This window comes from Cervus canadensis, chromosome 24 (genome assembly GCF_019320065.1).
Source record: "Cervus canadensis isolate Bull #8, Minnesota chromosome 24, ASM1932006v1, whole genome shotgun sequence".
Taxonomy (NCBI): domain Eukaryota; kingdom Metazoa; phylum Chordata; class Mammalia; order Artiodactyla; family Cervidae; genus Cervus; species Cervus canadensis.
This window is the reverse complement of record NC_057409.1, coordinates 32,989,945-33,013,170: the sequence shown is the minus strand read 5'-3', so window position 1 is coordinate 33,013,170 and position 23,226 is coordinate 32,989,945. Positions and strand designations below refer to the sequence as shown.

Here is a 23,226-nt window from a genome sequence, read left to right as displayed (position 1 = left end):
AAACATTTTTATATTTTTTCCATACAGATCTTATACATGTTTTTGTTAAATATAATTATCAATGCCTTGTAATTTTTCTAATATAAATAATATTTACAAGTAGTTAAAATAAATAACTTGTCCCTTTGTCGGCTTTGAGGCCTCCAACAGAAATCAAGAGGGCATCTATGAGCTCAGAGCAAGATCAATCCTCTGTCCAACTCCACGCCTCCATCCTCAGGAGTGGAGAGGGAACTCTCAAACTTGGAATAAGATCACAGCTCTTCAAGACACCATTGACAGGAGACAACAAAGTTCCCAAGCACTCCGAATAAGACCGCCCATTTACAGGACATACTACCTCTGTCAGCAGGAGGCAAAGGGGAGATTCTGAGTAACTTGTGCTTCTGGGCCTCTTCTCTCCCAGACCTTTTTCTTCAACACCCATATCCTTTATCCTGTTCTTTTTAGTCTTCTTAAGGAGCCTATAACTCCCGGTTCGTCACATATTCCAAAACTCTAACCCTCCCTAAGGCTCCTTATGTCATGTTTTCTTACTCAATCTCTTAGTCTCCTTTTCTGATTCCCTAATTTTTCACTGTGTACTCCGTGGAATTCAAGATCTTTGATCAGCAAAATCCACTCTATTTTCAGCTTGTATTATGTCCCTTCACCTTCTGTGCTAATAGAAATTCAGCTTTTCCATGCTTATAGTTTCTCCTACAGCCAGCAGACTTCTGGTAAATGTTTAATGATCAGCTCTTTGAAGGGGAGGAAATAAACCTTGATTTGCAGTATTTTCCAGTTTCTGTGTTTTATATACTCAGGCTACTATCTTACTTCACCAAATGTGAGGTTGAGAAGTGACATCCATAGTCAGCTTTCTTGACGTAGCTCATGTCTACCATGATCTGTAGCAGTCTCAAGGGTGACTTCTCTGATTCCCCACTAAGCTATAGCATTGGACCTGCAAGTGACATAATTGTCCCCCTTGCTTCTCATTGCTGCTTTCAGTCCCTTCTCCTACTCTCATTAATGAATACACCTTGCCTTGAATCTCATATCATCAGTTTATTGTACTCAATAATAGCTATTTCAGGCACTTCTTAATTTTTTTTTCTTTACTTCTTTTGTAAAATGAAAAAAGTAGTCACTGTGACATTGTCACTTCTGTAAAAATGATTCCTGCTGTAATTCTTATTTAGATATTCACATGGATGATCCTTCAAACACTCTTTCAGTTCCTCAACAGCTGCTGCTTTAAATGATCTTGTTCTCCATCTATTCTCAGTCACTCACTTTTTGGTCATTCTCTAGGCCTTGTTATTGCCAATAACTAACATAATTTGTCATTTTGTTTGCTGTTTGCTCCTTATCTCCCCGACCTCTGTATATTGAGGTTTTTCTGGGATCAGTTCTGGGGCCTCTTCTCTTTTGATGTCCTTACTCCCTAGGTTGTCTCACCCAGTCTCATGACTTTAAATTACCTATATGTTAGTGATTCATTAAGTTATATCTTCACCAGAGATGTCTTTTCTGTCCTCTGGTTTTATATATCCAACTGCATGCTCAACCCTCCAACCATCAACCCTTCCATTCTGAGTCTGCATTAAGGCTCTATCTCCTGCAATTTTCTCCATCTTAAGGAAACTCTGTCCTTCCAGTTCCTCAACCAAAAACCTCTGGAGTTATCCTTGAGTCATTTCTCTCTCAGACTTTTTACATCAGATATGAAAAATTATTTTGGTTGTATTTTGAAACATATATACTCTTCCATCTTTTCTTACCACCAGCAGTGTTGCTCTCTGTTTTTCTTCTCCATCATCTCTAACCTGGATTACTACAATAGCTCCCCAGCTGGTCTTTCTGCTTTTTTTCTTCCTTTCCTTCAGTCTTTGTTGAATGTAGCAGCCAGAGCGATCCTCCTAAAACATAAATCTATCCATTATATATCTCAGTTGAAAACTTTTAGTGGTTTTCTATCTTTTTCAGAGCTATAAGAAAGTCATTATAGCCTCTGAGGTCCTACATTTTCTGGTTCCTTTTTAACCTCTCTGACCTCATCTTCACTTGCTGGACCGTCTTTTACTCAATTGTAGACACACTCGCCTCCCTGTTTGAAGAATACTGTAGTCATGCCCTGCCTCCAGGCTTTTGCACTTGAGGTTTTATCTCTCTAAGTTGTCTTCTCTCAGAAATTTGAATGGCTCATGCCCTCAACTCCTTTAGATCTTTAATTAAATGTCTTCTTTTAGAGAGACTTTCCATAGACATCCCATCTAAATTTTAATTTAGATTTAATTAAAATTCCCTTTTCCTTCCTGGATCTCTTTCCTGCTTTTTTTTTTTTTCTTACATATCTGCCTCTTACATTCTGCATTGTACTTATTAACTTACTGTACTTTTTCCCTACTAGAATGTAAGCTCCATGAGAGCAGAAATATTTGCCTGCTTTATTCACTTCTGTATTCTCAGTGCCAAAAATGTGACTGGCCAATAGTAAGTACTCCATAAATATTTGTGTTTGAATGAAGGAATACCTAAGAAATATACATTCTGTTAGTTGTTGTTGCATAGAAATGAAATTGATTACTGTAAGTCAATTGTAAACATAGAGACCTTGCTAAACTCTCTACTATAATAGGTTTCTTTAAAAAAATTCCTTGTAAATAATGATATCACCTATAAACAGTGATAGTTATGATTTTCCTTTTCTGATCTTGGAAAATTTGATGTGTATTTCTTATTTTTGTACATTGTTTAGGACTTCTAGAGAATGGTTAAATTGAAGAGATTGGAATAGACATTCTTATCCTGTTTGTTTGTTTTTTCCTAAAATGAAGAAATATTTCTCATGTTTCAACACAAGAAATGATATTTTTTATAAATCTTTAGTAGATATTCCTTCTTAAGTTAAAAAATTTCCTCTACTTCCACATTTGCCAAGTGTATTTGTGTTTTATCATGAGTTAACATTAATTTTGTTTTATCATAAATGAATGGTGAATATTTTTGTCATGTTTAAAAGTTTTATCATGAATGAATGCTGAATTTTCTGCTTCTGAGATGATCTTCTCCATTAATGTTTTAAAGTGGTAAATGACATGCTAGACTTTCTAATGTAACATTCTCTTTCATTCTTTGGATGAAACTAGCTCATTCATCATGTGTTATATGATTTATATATATCACTGGATCTAGTTCATTGTTTTATACTTAGGGTGTTTCTATATTTTGAATAAAACTGACTTTTAATTTTCCTTTTTAGTCAGTCTTTTTATAATTTTGGTATTATAAAATGGATTGCAGATATTTCCCTCTTTATCTCTTGAGTTTTTATATCTACCTTAAATGTATGCATAGAAGTCTTAGGTGAAACTAATAGGAGCTGCTATTCATATTTTGGATTCATATGGATTTGTATTTTTTAGCATAATAGAATTCTAGCAGTTATTGATTCTTGAATCAATTTTAGTAAATCATTAAGTAATATATTTACATGAATATAACCATTTTGTCTAAGTTTCAAATTTACCAGCATAAAGATATTTGTTACATTATTTATTTTTTAAATCTCTAACGAATCCACAGTTATATTCTCTTCTTGTTTTTGATATCTATTTATCTTCTTCCTTTCTTAAAGTTTCCCTGCTGAGAAGACTCTCCCTCATCTCTCATTGTTCTTCCTTGAGATTTAGGAATTTTATTAGTATTTTAAAATAACTTTTAAGTTTTTTGATCCTCTTAAATATATACATAGTTTTTCATTACTTTGTGCTTTCATTGTTATGATTTCCTTCTGTCTGTACTCTTTGGGTTTATTCTTTGTTTCTTTTTCCACTTCTTAATTAGGATACATAGCTTATTAATTTTTGGCCTTCCCACTATTCTATTTAGTATTATAAAGTTTATAATACTAAGTACTTTAACTACTTCTTACACATGTTTCTATGTAACATTTTAATTTTTGCTCAGTCTTAAGTATTTTAAGATTTCCATTATGATTTCTTCAATTCATGGTTGATTTAGAGAATATTTGTATATTTGCATATGCATGATTTGGGGTTATCTTTTTTGGTTGTTATAGATTTCTAGTTTAAATAAGTCATCGACAGAGCATGTAATCTGTATTAAGTCAGTTCTTAAAGTATGGTGGGAGTTGTTATGGCAGAGATCACTAGTTCTCCACCAAAACATATTTTATTTATTCCCTGTTTTTCATGATATTGCTAGTGTTGTAGTTAGACTATATTTCTCAGCTTCCTTCCTACCTGTATGTGACAATAACACTAAATTTTGCCAATGGAATAGGCACTTATGTGGTATGTGCCTATGAATTATTTTTTAGAGATACTTACATTTTCCCCTCATTTTCAAGGAAGGATACTATTTTGATCATTAATACAGTGCTTGATTATATACCTGTGTATATTTTGGAGAATCATAAGTTGATCATCTGACACGACAGGACTGGATGTTCTTCCACATTTTGGTTTACTCTCTTGTACCTGTGCCATGGAATGAGAAAAAAAATGTCTCAGCTAACCTCTGATTTAGTGAAAGGCATGAGGATCAGTGCTGCTGTAACTGGGCTTAGCCAATATCAGTTCATCTCCAACTGACCCACAGTATATGAGCCAGATCAATCCTGCTGGATACCACTGAGATGCTGTGGTCGCTTATTTTATGACACTGATACAATGCCACTACTCTGGTCTGCTCCTTAAAGGAGCATCAGGCTTGAACTGCTTTATATTCCTATATCTTCAGTTTATGTGGGTCAAGGAAGTGCCTGTAATTCATCTGACTGTGCAGACAGACCAAGACAGTCTTCTAAATGGATGAACCAAAAAGAAGAGGAATCCTGATCCATCATGCTCAGCTGTGCATGGACTTTGATCACTCACTTTGGGAGAATTACTTGTGGGAGGATTATTGTCTGTTTGTGTCAGTCCACCCTTTTTGAGATCTGTCAGCTTTAGCAGCTTAATTTTTATCCTAGTATACAAGTTCTCTGGGACTTCACAGGTGATTCAGTGGCAAAGAATCTGCTTGCCAATGCAGGAGACCCAGGAGGCATGGTTTCAATCCCTGGGTTGGGAAGATCCCCTGGAGGAGGAAACGGCAACCAACTACAGTATTCTTGCCTGGAGAATCCCATGGACAGAGAAGCCTGGTGGGCTACAGTCCATGAAGTTGCAACGAGCCAGACATGACTGAGCATGCATGTGTGTGGGCACAAGTTCTTTATAAACTAGAATATGGTCCATTTTTGTAACAGTATGTACTTGAGAAGAATCTTTTTCCTAATTTTGGAGTTGAGAATTTCATGTATATTTAATACAATTTGATTTTTGTATATTCAAATTGGAAATCTGTATCTGTATTATATTTTGGTAAATATCAATACTTGAGTAAACTGATGGAGTTTTCAGTCTTTTCCTACAAGTTAATCAATTTTTACATTAAACAGATTTAATCTATTTTACTAGATGCTTAAAAGTTTAGAATTGTTATATTAACTAGATGAACTAAAGCATCACTTGTAGTAATTTTTTTTCTATTTTTTCTTCTTAAAACTTTTATAACTTTTAAACCAACCTTAGTAATCAATACTGTCCTTTTAATTTTCTTCCAATGTTTTTATACACATATATACAGTATATATTTAAGTTAGTATTGGAATGACTTTAAATACATTTTTCAAGTAAAATGCTAGTTTATAGTTTTGCACATTTTATATACCTTTGTACATTTTTTTTCATCTAATATCATAAGCCTTTCTCATGACAGTATATTGATATATTCTTCAGACCAGCAGATTTGATACCCTTATAGTACTTCATTATTTGTATTTTTTGTTATGATTTTATCTCCTTGTTTGTACTTAATTTGGTTATTTCCATTATTTTATTGTTTTAAATAATTCCATGAGCTCAGTCCTTATACATAAAAGCTGTGTTCATGTCTCTGACTATTTCCTCAGAATAGAACTCAAGAATTGGCATTGTTGGGTCAAAGATTACAAAAAGATGTTTGTTCTAGACTTTGTTTTGAAAGTGAAATATAAAGAAATTCATTTTAAAGTTTGCGACTCTCATTCATTTTTATTTTACACACTTTCTTCTTTACCTCAGACTCCTCTGTCTGTAAAAATGCTTTGCCTGTGGTTCTATTTGCTATGATACAGCTACTTTATTCCTCTTTGATTAGTATTTGCTTGGTACTTTTTAAAATCTATTTTTAACATTTCTCAGGTATATTTGGTTGTCTCTGATAAATAACGTATGCAATCTCTTTAATTTAGGTGGTGATTTTGTTCATTTACATTTAAGTGTTTTACATTTATTGTGATTATTGATATATTTGCCTTGCTTCTGTTATCTTTTTTGCTATACATGTGTCTAATCTTTTTATGCTTTTATCTTCCCACACTTTAAAATACATTGATTTTTTTTTTTACCAGGTATTTTTCCTTTTTCTTGTTTTTTTTAGTGTTTACTCTTAAGAATTTAGCATGTACATGTAATACAATCTAAGCTAAGTTACTTGAGTAACACAAAAGTTTGCAAACCCTAAACAAAAAATTTCCTATTGCTTATTTTTTTTTTTTTTAGGAATCTGGTACTTAGTTCAATTTCTGTTACATAGCAAAACAGGCATTGTTATTTTATAAAGAGAGTTGAGCTTATAAATACAATACTTGTTTAGATTTGCCTACAGTTGTATTAATTTCATTGTTCTGACTGTATTCACGATTTCATCTTTGCTTTTTTGTCCAGCAGTTTTACTATAATTGGTATAACATTGTTTTCATTTATCCCATGGAATATGTTATGATTCTCATGTTTAGGTAGCAGGATTTGTTTGTTTGTTTGTTTGTTTCTCAAAATTTTTCATTCATTACTGTAATAAATATTGCCTTTCCTTCATTAAAAAAAAAAATTCCTTCCTTCTAGGGCTGCAATTAGATATAGGCTATACTGTCTCATTCTATCTTCCATACTTCTTAACCTCTTATTTCTGTTTTTTTTTTATTTTTATTCTTAACTCTCTGCTGTATTCTCAGAAATTCTTTATTCTTGTTCTCTATATTTGTTGCATTCTCATTTTAAAATCTAGCCTTTGTGCTTTAATATGGGAATTTATGTATTGTTTTTTACTTCTAAAGGCTGCATTTGTTTAAGACCATTCCTGATAATTCTTGATAGTTCCTTGTTGCTTGCACTTGTATATACTTTTTTTTTCTGTAAACATTCCTAAGATACTATTTCCATAGCTTATGGGTGGTCGACCATCTAGTCTCCAGATTGCAGTTCTGATTTGGCATATGTCATCATGGCTACTCATTTTTTGCATGTGCTTACTGCTTATAGCTCACATGTTAGCTCCATAATTTTATCTTTGCCTCCTTTAACTTTTGTGGAATGCAATTATGCAATAAAATTATGTTTTAGTTGGTTTTTAGTTGTTTTCCAGTGGGAGAATCCTTCAGAGTATGTAGTTTAATATATTTCTGAGTCTAGTATTTAATTTTAGCAATTAAACTTCTCCATTTGATATGTCTCTTAGGAGAATACAAGTAAATGACAATCCATTTTTAACCTATGAAGGAAAATAATAATAAATTTTAAGTGCATTTGTTTGAAATGAAAATATTTTATACTTAGTGGATAAACTGAACTCTTTTTTTTTGCATTTTTAAAATTTATTTATTTATTTTAATTGGAGGCTAATTACTTTACAATATTGTAGTGGTTTTTGTCATACATTGACATGAATCAACCATGGTAAACTGAAATCGTAATTAGAGTAGTCCTAGAAGGGATGAGAGATGAGAAAGGATTAATATATATAATATGTATTATTAGTAACTTTAATATATAGTGGTTTTCCCTTGTGGCTCAGCTGATAAAGAATCCACCTGCAATGAGGGAGACCTGGGTTCAATCCCTGGGTTGGGAAGATCCCCTGGAGAAGGGAAAGGCTACCCACTCCAGTATTCTGGCCTGGAGAATACCATGAACTGTATAGTCCATGGGGTCGCAAAGAGACACGACTGAGCGACTTTCACTTCAGTATATAGTAGATTACTATACATGCCATTTTGTTACCTTTTTCAGTAGTTTTTGGTTTTCCAAATTTTTTCTGCTTATTATTATGAATCAAATAGTAGAGGCTTAATAATAGAAGAAAAGACACATAAACTGTAATTTTATTCTTGCATACATTCTCATTGTGGGAAGATAGAAAAGAAAAAGAAAGAATAGTGCTTTTGAGAATTTTACATTTTTGATCAAATGATTTTTATACTGAGGAAGAAAATATCCTTTTTCACTTGATTCTAAACTGCTAACTTTGGAATATTAATGTGCAATATTTTATTTAGCCATATATTAATGTTTATAACTTGTAAATAGGTAATTTATAGGATAAATTTATGAACCAAAATAATTGAAAGCATTGAGTGTTAATTAATAAAAATACACATGTATAACTCTATTTACTTAGAATGAAGAGTATTACCCTGATACACAGAAAAAGTTTGAGTAGAAATCAGATATAACTAGATAATTTTACTCCAAGCACCCACTTAACCTTTATGAATCAGTGTTTATCATCTGTAGGCCCTTAATAAGTCCTAGCATAGTTCCCATATTAACTTCTCTAAGTTACTTAGAGTGGTATTTTGTACCACTCATAGTCATATTTATTTTGGCTTTTTACTTTCCCTACTTTATTCCTCTTCCCACCTGTAGAATCACCATTTTTTGAAGGGCTGTAGGCTAAAGTCTGAGACTGATGTTATGTCACAATGAGACTGTAACAACAGCAAAAAAAAAAAAGCATCCACCATGGTATAAAATTTAGAAGAGTAGGAGAAGAATATGGTAAGAGAGCGTACCAAGGAGCGGTAAACAATAGTGTTACAAAGATAAGATTAACAGTGAAAATTTGTAAGTCATTAATTTCCTCACTCAAAAAAATGAGTTATAAGCTTAAAATTAAAAGTCATTATGATATTTTTTAAATATCTAGAGTATTAAACTTACAGTACTGGATTCATTGGGCTTCCTTGGTGGCTCAGCAGTGAAGAATCAGCCTTCCAATGCAGGAGGCGTGGGTTTGATCCTTAACTGGGTGAGATCACTTGGGGGAGGAAATAACAACTGACTCCAGTGCTCTTTCCTGGGAAATCCCATGGATGGAGGAGTCCAGCTGGCTATGGTCCATGGGGTCACAAAGAGACAGATACTGCTTAGCAACCAAACAGCAACAACAGCTGGATTCATACATGATCTGTCTATAATATGAGGATCTTTTCAATCTATGATATCAGATACTCTTGAATTATCCTGAATAATGCTATTAATTAATATGTTAATCCAAGACTGTAAATGGTTTTACTGAAGCACAAAAGAACAGGTTAATACTGTTACCATTCTTAATGCATTTTCTTAAGATCTGGCTTCTAGAAAAAATGCTATGCTATTCCACAGAAGCTCATACATATAAACTATAGTGAAGTGTTCATATCTTTATAGTGGCATCCATAAGATTAGATATTATTTCAAAAAGTTTTAGAATATCAGGTTATTGAAATATTGCTTCAACAGTAGATAAGAAAATCCAATAATAATCTTTGCTCCTAGAAAAACTATTGTTTTGTATGCACATATATGTGTTCTTGCTTGTATGTGTGTATGCATGTCCAGTCGCTCAGTTATATCCAACTCTGTAATCCCACAAACCATAGCCTGCCAGGCTCCTCTTTCCATGGGATTTTTACAGGCAAGAATACTGGAGTCGGTTGCCATTTCTTACTCCAGGGGATCTTCCTGACCCAGGGATTGAACCCTCATTTCCTGCATCTCCTTCAATGGCAGGTGGATTCTTTACCACTGTGCCACTGAGGAAGACTTTTATATGTGTATATCTACATACTAATTAAAACAGTTGAACATCCCATTCTGTGCCAAACATTGTACTAGGTATATTTTATATATGTTTCCTAAATTAAATAGGCCTATTTAAATTTAATAGCCTTCTTATAATTGTAGAGAAAATTACATATACTGTTCAAAGTAATTATTAACATTTGTTTTGAATGTATATTTAAAAGAGTAGTTTTAAAACTATGAGCTTGTAGAAGTGACTTAGTTCATGTGTTTTGCTGTACTTAGTTGCTCAGTCCAACTCTTTGAGACCTCATGGCCTGTAGCCCGCCAGGCTCCTCTGTCCATGGGGATTCTCCAGGCAGGAATACTGGAGTGGTTTACCATGCCCTCCTCCAGGGGATCTTCCCAAATCGAATCCAGGTCTCCTGCATTGTAGGCAGATTCTTTACCATCTGAGCCACCAGGGGACTTAGTTCATAGTTAAGGTTTATGATAAAGTAAATGGTTTAAAAAGACAGAGATGTAACTCATTGAAATATATATATTACCATATGTAAAAATAGATGACGAGTGCGAATTCGATGCGTGAAGCAGGGCATCCAAACCTAGTGCTCTGAGACAACCTAGAGAGATAGGGTAGGGAGGAGGGTGGGAGGGGGGTCCAGAATGAGGGGAGACACATGTATACCTGTGGCCAATTCGTATTAATGTAAACCATCACAATATTGTAAAGTAATTATCCTCCAGTTAAAATAATTTTTTTAAAAAAGGAATGCTTTAGTTGATAGCGAGCTGAAAAGATGGCAAGGTAAATGAACACAACAGGAATGTGTGGTGCTGCACACATCATCTCTTAGAATCTTGGACCTGACTACATACATCATCAGTATATTTGGCTATGACATCACAAGCCCAGAATTTTACCACTTTCCTATCTGATGGTGTTTAGTACCTCTTGTAAGCACATTGTCAGTTTTCTGGGATACTTTATAATGCAAGCAAAGTTGTGATTGAAAGCCCTGGATTTGGAGAAATGCAAGAAAGTAGGTGGTCAGTTTATATCACAGGATCATTATTTGCCAAATATCTACAATATTAATATTTAACTGTGTGCCTAAAGTGTAAAGAAATAGTTAAATGTGCTTTCCTATTCCATTCATATCCCCTCAAAGAACCATAGGAATATTTATAATTTATTTTCGTCATTCTTTCCTAATTTAGAAATTAGGAAACATTAAATGTGAGAGAAGCCACACAGAGAAAAAAGATAGAGAGGCTTGGCTAGCTGTTCAGCCATCCCATCTGAAGCAAACATGACTGAAGAAGCTGTCTTGAATATTAAACCTGTCAAGACCTCAAATGACTTGAACAGTGTCTGATTATAACTGCAAGAGACGCACCACGTAAGAAGCATCCATCTGAGCCCAGTCAACCATTAGCAATAATAATACATGGTTGTTTTAAGCCAGTAAATTTAGAGGGTTTCATTAACACAAGGGAGAAGGCAATGGCAACCCACTCCAGTGTCCTTGCCTTGAGAATCCCAGGGACGGGGGAGCCTGGTGGGCTGCCATCTATGGGGTCGCACAGAGTCGGACACGGCTGAAGCGACTTAGCAGCAGCAGCAGCATTAACACAAGAGATAACTATGAGTATATACAAAGTATTGGGTTAGCATTTGTGAGAAAAGAGAGTCAACCTCTATTTTTATTACTTTGCCCTAAAGCAGTGTTCTTTCATTATGGTCATTTCCAAAGGCAGGGTATTCACTATTCATGAAGTGACCCTCTTCATTTTAGAGTAGAATGTCAGGCATTATCTTTATTCTATAGTAACTGTTACCCAGTCCCCTGTAGGTTTCTCTCTAAGATCCATAGAATGTGCCTACTACTTCTTTTTACTAAAGCTCTTCAAATATTTAAATGTATGCTCCTTTATATGTGCATGTATATTATTTCAGCTTTATCTTTCAGCTTCTTCCTTTCTTAAGTCCCTTCAACTCTCTGGAGCCCCTTTAGGACACTCAAACAAAAATACTGTTCACTTGACAAGTACAAGCACATAATGTTACAAATCAGTTACTCTGATTGCTTTGTTTTGGGATTGTAGTGTAACAATTTTTTTTTTTTTTCTGTAATTGACTAGATAGTCATTAAAGTTTTAGTATGTTGCAGACAGCTTTATATCATTTAAATTTTGGAATTTCTCTATATTATTTTCTTTGAGCAAGGGAAATATTAATTGTTTTCTTAGGTTTTAAATATTATTATTGTTGTTATATGTAGATACTCTTTTAACTTTAAAGTTCTAAAATTATCCCAGGAGAAAAAATATGTTTTCTTTTAGAATTAATTCCCTGGAACTAATTTGTAGTTTATTTTTAGCCCAGTTTGTCTAATTGTATGAAAATTGCCTCATGATTTTAAAATTAGTTCTTGAATTATTTTTTTTACAGAAAATATATGCATCTTAGTTCTTTATAAAAATAGTATTCATTTTTAAATTACATTTTAAATATTAATTTTATGATATTCTTAATTTAGATAAAGAAATTTGGGGTTTTCAAATTCTCTTTTTAAAACAGAAAAAATTAATATAAAAATTAAGTGTTAAGGGACAATTATTTTTCTCCATATCAAAACTATCACATGATTAGTTTGACATAAAAGTGATTTTTTGTTACAAAAGTGATAAATTTCCAGTCTTGAGATATATTTCCAATGCAAATATTTAAACACTGTGCCTTAAATAGGAAGCCAAGACAGTTTGATTTATGTTTAATATCGAATAAATAATAACTCCTGATAAACTATTTGACCTAGATCCTTCTAAATGATAAATTAGAGATTCAAGCTCTAATTTTTTTGTACCTAATGTACTACATCTCTATATAAGTAACTGATGGCCCTGCTCCATTCTTGGTGAAGAGTTCTATATGATTTTGTGATGCAGTAAAATAAAAGCACACTTGACTAAGAATCTGGTGAGAACTTTTGGTTTTACTAAAATAAGTTTATAGGTTTTGAGGACAATCCCTTAGGGGCCTGTGTCTTTGTAAAACAAAGCATTTTTGTTTTGTATCTTTCTCTCCTTTATTTTAAATCATTCATTTTCCCTATAGTTAAAAATATTGAGGAAAATTAATGTTATATCTTAATCTAATCAATAATTTCTCATAATAATTTAATCAATACATTATCTTTTAATAGTGGGCTTCCCCGATGGTTCAAGCAGTAAAGAATCCTCATGCAGTATGGGAGACACAGGAGATTCAGGTGTTGTCCCTGGGTTGAGAAGATCCCCTGGAGTAGGAAATGGCAACCCACTCCAGTATTCTTGCCTCAGAAATCCCATGGACAGAGGAAGCTGGCTGGCTACAGTCCATTGGGTCGCAAAGAGTCAGACAACTGATCACCTATGCACTGGATAAGTAAAACAAATTTAATATTCAGGTAACATCTACTCATAGAAAATTGTTATAAATTAACATAAGCATCTAATAAAGACACTTAAGATAGATTTTAAATACTAAATATTTTTAAGACTTTATCTTTTAGAGTAGTTTTCAGTTAAAGTGTCTGCCTACATTTTGGGAGATGGGTTCGATCCCTGGGACAGAAAAATTCCCTGGAGAAGGAAATGGCAACCCATTCCAGGACACTTGCCTGGAAAATCCCACGGACGGAGAAGCCTGGTAGGCTACAGTCCATGGGGTCACAAAGAGGCGGACACGACTGAGCAGTTCACTTTCAGTTCAGTTCAGTTCAGTCGCTCAGTCATGTCCGACTCTTTGTGACCCCATGAATCGCAGCACGCCAGGCCTCCCTGTCCATCACCAACTCCTGGAGTTTACTCAAACTCATGCCCATCGAGTCGGTGATGCCATCCAGCCATCTTATCCTCTGTCATCCCCTTCTCCTGCCCCCAATCCCTCTCAGCATCAGGGTCTTTTCTAATGAGTCAGCTCTTCGCATGAGGTGGCCAAAGTATTAGAGTTTCAGCTTCAGCATCAGTCCTTCCAATGAACACCTAGGACTGATCTGCTTTAGGATGGAGTTGTTGGAGTAGTTTTTGGTACACAGAAATATTGAGAGGAAGATACACAGATTTCCCAAGCTTTCACTTTCTCCACACATGCATTGCCTCCTCCATTATCATCATTTCCCACCAGAGTGCTGCATTTGTTACAACTGATGAACCTACATTGACTCATTATAATTATCAAAGTCCATAGTTTACCTTTGGTTCATCTTGGTTTTATACATTACAGAGGTTAAGCACATGTATAATGACATATATCCATCATTATTGTATCACACAGAATATTTTAACCACCTTAAAAATTCTCTATGTATCATCTATTCATTTTTCCCTAAACCTGCCCCCAACTTCAGGCAACCAATAATCTTTTTACTCTCTGTATAATTTTGCCTTTTCCAGAATGTCAGTTACATTCATATAGTTTATAGCTTTTTCAGATGAGTGGCTTCTTTAACTTATTAATATGCATTTGTTTCCTGCATGTCTTTTCTTGAATTGATAGCTTATTTATTTTCACTGCTGAGTAATATTCCATTGAGCTTCCCAGGTGGCTCAGATGGTAAAGCGTCTGCCTGCAATGCGGGAGACCCGGGTTTGATCCCTGGGTTGGGAAGATCTCCTGGAGAAGGAAATGGCAACCCACTCCAGTATGCTTGCCTGGAGAATCCCATGGACAGAGGAGCCTCATAGGCTACAGTCCATGGGGTCACAAAGAGTCGGACATGACTGAGCGACTTCACTTTCACTTTCAATATTCCATTATCTGGATGTACAACAGTCTATTTATCCATTCACTTACTAGAGGACATCTTGATTGCTTCCAAGTTTTGGCAGTTATGAACAAAGCTACTGCAGGCATCCCTGTACAGGTTTTTGTGTAGACATAAGTTTTCAGCTCCTTTGGGTAAATGGTTACCCAAATGTCCAAGGAACATGATGGCTGGATTGCTTAATTAGACTATGTTTAGTTTTGTAAGAATGTGCCAAAATATTTTCCCAAGTGACTGTACTATATTGCATTCCACTGGCATATAGTCAGAGTTCCTGTTGCTTCATGAACTCCCAGCTTTTGTTGTTGTAGCACACTAGGTTTGGTGTTTTTAATCAGTGTGCAGTAGTACCTTATTGTTGTTTTAATTTGCATTTTCCTGATGACAAATGATGTGGAGCTTTTTTCCTATTTTGATTTCCACTCCATATATCTCATTTTGTATGGGGTTTGTTAAGGTCTTTGGTCATTTTTTAAATTGGATTGTTGGATTTATCACTGTCAAGTTTTAAGAGTTCTTTGTTTATTTTGGATAATAGTCTTTATTCAAATGTGTGTTTTTCAGTTATTTTTTTGCTAGTCTGTGGCTTGTCATCGCATTCTCTTCACTGCCGGGGTCCAGCTTCAGCAGGATCTAGGGGGTACCCTCAGGATGAACGGCGTTGGCGAGAGAGAGAGAGAGAAGACATGTGAGACCAGCCTTGATAGGGCCAAGTCTGCGAGGGAGAGGAGGGGAGACAGAGAGAGAGAGAGAGAGAGAGAGAATGACCAGACGGGGGTGTTTGCAGGGTCTGGCAGAGTCTGCAATCCTTTGTTTTTTACCATAGCTTTTATACCCTAAGTTAGTACATTTCTAAGGGGAAGATAGTTTAACATTACATCAGCTTGTCCTTCACGAAACCAGGGTGTTTTTTGCATACTTCTTTGTTTATGAGGGTCTTGTACATTATCTTCTGGCCTTGGGGCCTATTAACATTTTATGCAGGTCAGGTGATTGTAAACCTATTTTCTGTTTTTATAGTGACCTTAACTGAAAGGTAACAGTGTCATAGGGAAATAGTACAGAGTAGAATTATATTCTTGTTAATACAAAAATTAATCTTTCTGCAAAAGTTGTCAGTTGCGTTTATCTAAGAAGTTTACCCCATACTGACTCTGTGACTTTGGTGAGGCAGCTTCTGCCTAGCACTCCTGACTGACAATTAACAACTGTCTCATTGTTACCACACTAGGGCTAAGTTCTTATTTCTCTAGATCTTTAACTATAGTAACAATGGTTTTTATAACACAACCTTAGCACATTAAAGGCAAAAATACAGCAAGCAAAAACACAGCAAGCAAATCACAACCCAATAACCACCTATAGAGTAATTTTTCTTATGTTTTCTAATAGGACTCCTTTACCCCTTAAAAGGGCTCTATATCTATTAGGGCTTTTATATAATCAGGTTCTTTATGCTATTTTATGATTAGGATATTATAAGCATTCATGCATATTAGTACCAAGGGCATAAATGCATTTGGCTAACAAACCACCAGCAAAGGAGTTTAAATTAAAACACTCCTTTCACCCTGAATAATCTCATAAAATACCACCACTTGGGAAACTTATTGATTAAAGTTCTAAATGGATTCTTATTTGGGAAGAGATCAGGGAAGGCCTTCCTGCCTGTGTCAGAGAAATTAGGGAGTAGTCTACTGAGGCAGGCATCAGAAAGACAGATATCATCTTTAAGGTGAGCGCCGGGGGCAGCTTTTCGAAATCCCTGAAAACCTGATCTGCCTTGCCTGTCAGGCTTTCCCCTCATGACCTTGTCATGGGTGGGATCTTGTGAGCTGGCCTTTTCAAAACCCCTGAAAACCTGATTCGCCTTGCCCATCAGGTTTTCTCCCTTACGGCCTTGTTAGTGGTAGGGTCTCGTGAGGTGACTTTTTCGAACCCCCTGAAAACCTGATCTGCCTTGCCCATCAGGTTTTCTCCCCTATGGCCTTTTTAGGGGTAGGGTCTCGTGTGTTGGCTCCCGGCACTTCACATTGTCTTTGGCAGAACTGAAGCTTTTAAATTTAATGGTATCTAACATCAGTTTCTTTTATGAGTCATGTCTTTGCTAATATACATAAAAAGGTATCATACCCCTGGTCATCTATATTTTCTTCTATGTTATTTTTTAAGACTTTTATAGTTTTACATTTTATGTTCAGTCTATAATGCATTTTGAATTAAGTTTTCTGAGGGGTGCAATATCTGTGTCTAGATTGATTTTGGTGGATGTTCAGTTGTTTTACCACCATTTATTGAAAAGACTATATTTGCTTCACGGTATTGCCTTTGTTGCTTTGTCAAAGATCAGTTGACTATATTCATGTGGGTGTATTTCTGGGCTCATTATGTGTCCCACTGATTTATTTCTGTATTCTCTGTGAATACTATGGGCTTCCCTGGTGGCTCAGATAGTCAGGTATCTGCCTGCAATGCGAGAGACCCAGGTTTGATCCCTGGGTTTAGGAAGATCCCCTGGAGAAGGGAATGGTAACCCACTCCAGTATTCTTGCCTGGAGAGTCCCATGGGCTAAGGAGCCTGGTAGGCTACAGCCCATGGGGACACAGAGAGTCAGACACAACTGAGCGACTAACATTTGTGAATGCTATGCTCTCTTGTGGTGTTTGTTTAACAGTGAGAAGGGTTGGTTAAACATTAGAAAGATGGTAACGATAACCCTATATGCAAAACAGAAAAAGAGACACAGAAGTACAGAACAGACTTTTGAACTCTGTGGGAGAAGGTGAGGGTGGGATGTTTCGAAAGAACAGCATGTATATTATCTATGGTGAAACAGATCACCAGCCCAGGTGGGATGCATGAGACAAGTGCTCGGGCCTGGTGCACTGGGAAGACCCAGAGGAATCGGGTGGAGAGGGAGGTGGGAGGGGGGATCGGGATGGGGAATACGTGTAACTCTATGGCTGATTCATATCAATGTATGACAAAACCCACTGAAATGTTGTGAAGTGATTAGCCTCCAACTAATAAAAAAACAAAACAAAACAAAACAAAAAAAAAACAGTGTAAAGAGGAGATGAATGGAGAGAGTAGGGGCCCACATCTTGAATGGTCATCTACCTGGGCAGGACATCATGCACACTGAGTTCGTTAGCTTGAATTTGCCCAGAAAGCATCCGTACCAGAAGCCCTTCCTTGATGGGGGTCAGGGAGAAAATATGAGAGATTTTAAGTCTTCTGAGAAGTCTGAATAGAGTGTATTTCCACAGTCATAGCCTGTGGTAGAGGGGGAGACTTCAAACATATCCTAATTCTGTCACACACACATGAATTGCTTGAGAACTGTTTACACAGACTTGCAGAATGCATTAGGGGCCAGATCTTTGTGAGGCTCAGAGGTATAGTCCCAGTAGTTATAAACTTGTTTTTAGGAGCAAAAAGTAGGTCATAGATCAAATTAGTTATTGGAAAACCAGAGCTTTAACCGTGAACATCATTCCAGTGCTCATGGCCTGATCTTGGTGTTATGAATGCTTAGCACAACACCTGATGTTTTAGACAATATTACGTGACTTTTTTCCCACACCACAGCACTATGATAAAATATTTGTGTGGCCCACTGAGGTAAACAAAGATTTTCAGGGATGAAAGAAACAAGACTTTAGGTTCTTGGCATCCCTATACCTTTCTGAGGGGCTAAAAAGAATCAATATTGAGATAGGGTGTTCAGGGCTGGTGCACTGGGATGACCTTGAGGGATGGGATGGGGAGGGAGTAAGAGGGGGGTTCAGGATGGGGAACACATGTACACCCACAGCTGATTCATGTCAATGTATGGCAAAAACCACTACAATACTGTAAAGTAACTAGCCTCCAATTAAAATAAATAAATTTTTAAAAATGAATCAATATTTTAGGTATGGTCATAACCCATTTATGACAAACCAATTGGAAAGCTCTCTTTTTGAGGAGTACAGATATGCATTAGAGGTAATATTTCAACTGTTCAGGGTGCTTGTTGTTTCAGGGAAGGGAACATACCTGTGTCACACAATGATTTACCAAGATGATAAGAGGCCATAATTGCCAGGAGAAGGATGTTAATATGACTATTAAGGGAAGGGAAAAAATATCACCATGTATTTATATAGTCCTTAGATGATAATTCTTTTTACTCTACCCAAGTTCTTAGAACTGTAAGTTATATAGAGCCCATGAATATCATGTCCTTGACATTTCTGACTTGAAGTCAAAGCTGTTGTAAATGTCAGGAACTTCTGACAACTGTTTAGTAATTTTTACCTCACATATTCCCATAATTTGCTTTCATAGTAGCTCATATTAGAAGATAATATATATCTAAGAAATTACAGTTATGCAATGTATATTACACAGTGAAATAGGTATTTTTTCTCCTTTTTGAACTGTAGAATTCTCAGTGTGACATGGTCATATACAAATATTGAATGGGTATAGCTGGCTTTACTAAAAAGTATATACTTGCTGACATATACATAAATTAATTTTGGTAAATAATGACTATCTGTTTGTAATTAAATAACTCTAGTTTTTATAATAGAAAATAATATACAATATTCTCAATACAGACTATTAGGAATTATAGGAAATATAGAAAATCATAATGAAGAAACTAAAAGTCATGTGTAATCCTGCTATTCTGAGATATCAATAGTTTGATAATAGTCTCAAATATTATCATTTGAGAGAATAGATTTTATTTTGTTGACAATACACAGTTAATAAAAAAACAGTTGACAAAAAATACATAAGTAACAATTATTTATGCATTTGCTTGTTTGGGCTTTTCAAATATGAGATCCTATTATGCATAATTTAGATATTTGCTTTTTCAGTTACCATGTTTTCACACGAATGGACATATAGCTGATTATCGTTTATCATTTTTCATACATCACAGGCATATAGCTGATAAGTCAAAAATCTTTATTGCATATGTAGTTTTTTGTCTCTAACAAAGATCTAAGTTTGGAATTTCATCTTTCTTCAACTGTTTTTAAGAATTTGTAAAGATACATGAAGTAGAATAAAATTTCTTATTTAAAAAATACGACAATATTATTTTAATTCTGATTTTCAATGTTTTGCCTTTTATTTTTATTTTTTCCCCAATTATTTTTATTAGTTGGAGGCTAATTACTTTACAATATTGTAGTGGTTTTTGCCATACATTGACAGGAGTCAGCCATGGATTTACATGTGTTCCCCATCCTGAACCCCCTTCCAACCTCCCTCACCATCCATATCTCTGGGTCATCCCAGTGTACCAGCCCCGAGCACTTGTCTCATGTATCCAACCTGAACTGGCAATCGGTTTCACACTTGATAATATACATGTTTCGATGCCGTTCTTTCAGATCATCCCACCCTCGCTTTCTCCCATAGAGTCCAAAAGTCTGTTCTATACATCTGTGTCTCTTTTTCTGTCTTGCATATAGGGTTATTGTTACCATCTTTCTAAATTCCATATATATGCATTAGTATACTGTATTGGTGTTTATGTTTCTGGCTTACTTCACTCTGTATAATGGGCTCCAGGTTCATCCATCTCATTAGAACTGATTCAAATGTATTCTTTTTAATGGCTGAGTAATATTCCATTGTGTATATGTACCACAGCTTTCTTATCCATTCGTCTGCTGATGGGCATCTAGGTTGCTTCCATGTCATGGCTATTATAAACAGGGCTGCAAAGAACATTGGGGTGCATGTGTCTCTTTCAGATCTAGTTTCCTCGGTGTGTATGCCCAGGAGTGGGATTGCTGGGTCATATGGCAGTGCTATTTCCAGTTTTTTAAGGAATCTCCACACTGTTCTCCATAGTGGCTGTACTAGTTTGCATTCCCACCAACAGTGTAAAAGGGTTCCCTTTTCTTCACACCCTCTCCAGCATTTATTGCTTGTAGACTTTTGGATAGCAGCCATCCTGACTGGCGTGTAATGTTACCTCATTGAGGTTTTGATTTGCATTTCTCTGATAATGAGTGATGTTGAGCATCTTTTCATATGTTTGTTAGCCATCTATATGTCTTTTCTGGAGAAATGTCTGTTTAGTTCTTTGGCCCATTTTTTGATTGGGTCATTTATTTTTCTGGAATTGAGCTGCAGGATTGCTTTATTTTTGAGATTAATCCTTTGTCTGTTGGTTCGTTTGCTATTATTTTCTCCCATTCTGAAGGCTGTCTTTTCACCTTGTTTATAGTTTCCTTTGTTGTGCAAAAGCTTTTAAGTTTAATTAGGTCCCATTTGTTTATTTTTGCTTTTATTTCCAATATTCTGGGAGGTGGGTCATAGAGGATCTTGCTGTGATTTATGTCGGAGAGTGTTTTGCCTATGTTCTCCTCTAGGAGTTTTATAGTTTCTGGTCTTACATTTAGATCTTTAATCCATTTTGAGTTTATTTTTGTGTATGGTGTTCGAAAGTGTTCTAGTTTCATTCTTTTACAAGTGGTTGACCAGTTTTCCCAGGACCACTTGTTAAAGAGGTTGTCTTTTTGCCATTGTATATTCTTGCCTCCTTTGTCAAAGATAAGGTGTCCATAGGTTCGTGGATTTATTTCTGGGGTTTCTATTCTGTTCCATTGATCTATATTTCTGTCTTTGTGCCAGTACCACCATACTGTCTTGATGACTGTGGCTTTGTAGTAGAGCCTGAAGTCAGGCAGGTTGATTCCTCCAGTTCCATTCTTGTTTCTCAAGATTACTTTGGCTATTCGAGGTTTTTTGTATTTCCATACAAATTGTGAAATTATTTGTTCTAGTTCTGTGAAGAATACTGTTGGTAGCTTGATAGGGATTGCATTGAATCTATAGATTGCTTTGGATAGTATACTCATTTTCACAATATCAATTCTTCCAATCCATGAACACGGTATCTTTCTCCATCTGTTTGTGTCCTCTTTGGTTTCTTTCATCAGTGTTTTATGGTTTTCTATGTATAGGTCTTTTGTTTCTTTAGGTAGATATACTCCTAAGTATTTTATTCTTTTTGTTGCAATGGTGAATGGTATTGTTTCCTTAATTTCTCTTTCTGTTTTCTCATTGTTAGTGTATAGGAATGCAAGGGATTTCTGTGTGTTAATTTTATATCCTGCAACTTTACTATATTCATTGATTAGCTCTAGTAATTTTCTGTTAGAGTCTTTAGGATTTTCTATATAGAGGATCGTGTCATCTGTAAACAGTGAGAGTTTCACTTCTTCTTTTCCTATCTGGATTCCTTTTATTTCTTTTTCTGCTCTGATTGCTGTGGCCAAGACTTCCAAAACTATGTTGAATAGTAGTGGTGAGAGTGGGGCACCCTTGTCTTGTTCCTGATTTTAGGGGAAATGCTTTCAAGTTTTCACCATTAATGACAATGTTTGCTGTGGGTTTGTCATATATAGCTTTATTAGTCTCTTATGATCCCTTGTATTTCAGTGTTGTCTGTTGTGATCTCTCCATTTTCATTTCTAATTTTGTTGATTTGGTTCTTCTCCCTTTGTTTCTTAATGAGTCTTGCTAACGGTTTGTCAATTTTGCTTATCTTTTAAAAAAACCAGCTTTTAGCTTTGTTGATTTTTTGCTATGGTCTCTTTGGTTTCTTTTGCATTTATTTCTGCCCTAAATTTTAAGATTTCTTTCCTTCTACTAACCCTGGCGTTCTTCATTTCTTCCTTCTCTAGTTGCTTTAGGTGTAGAGTTAGGTTATTTATTTGACTTTTCTCTTGTTTCTTGAGGTAAGCCTGTAATGTTATGAACCTTCCCCTTAGCACTGCTTTTACAGTGTCCCATAGGTTTTGGGTTGCTGTGTTTTCATTTTCATTCTTTTCCATGCATATTTTGATTTCTTTTTTGATTTCTTCTATGATTTGTTGGTTATTCAGAAGCGTGTTATTTAGCCTCCATAATTTTGAATTTTTAATAGTTTTTTCCCTGTAATTGAGATCTAATCTTACTGCATTATGGTCAGAAAAGATGACTGGAATGATTTCAATTTTTTTGAATTTACCAAGACTAGATTTATGGCCCAGGATATGATCTATTCTGGAGAAGGTTCCGTGTGCACTTGAGAAAAAGGTGAAATTGATTGTTTTGGGGTGAAATGACCTATAGATATCAATTAGGTCTATCTGGTCCATTGTGTCATTTAAAGTTTGTGTTTCCTTGTTGATTTTCTGTTTAGTTGATCTATCCATAGGTGTGAGTGGGGTATTAAAGTCTCCCACTATTATTGTGTTATTGTTAATTTCCCCTTTCATACTCATTAGCATTTGCTTTACTTATTGCAGTGCTCCTATGTTGGGTGCATATATATTTATAATTGTTATATCTTCTTCTTGGATTGATCCTTTGATCATTATGTAGTGTCCTTCTTTGTCTGTCTTCACAGCCTTTGTTTTAAAATCTATTTTATCTGGTATGAGTATTGCGACTCCTGCTTTCTTTTGGTCTCCGTTTGCATGAAATATTTTTTTCCAGCCCTTCACTTTCAGTCTGTATGTGTCCCTTGTTTTGA

General features: G+C 35.3%; 1 protein-coding gene across 2 annotated transcripts in view; it reads left to right on the top strand.

The window, feature by feature from the left end:
• SPAG16 (sperm associated antigen 16) overlaps positions 1–23,226 on the top strand; it is a 964,274-nt gene that overhangs the window by 84,584 nt on the left and 856,464 nt on the right. The window contains exon 10 of one of the 2 annotated variants that reach the window (XM_043445513.1): positions 140–3,237. The exons of the other annotated variant lie outside the window; for it this stretch is intronic. Within the exon in view, the coding sequence (XP_043301448.1) occupies positions 140–373 (234 nt within the window). The 3' untranslated portion in view covers positions 374–3,237. Of the gene's footprint in view, positions 1–139; positions 3,238–23,226 lie in introns of those variants that run through there. 2 annotated transcript variants of the gene reach the window in all.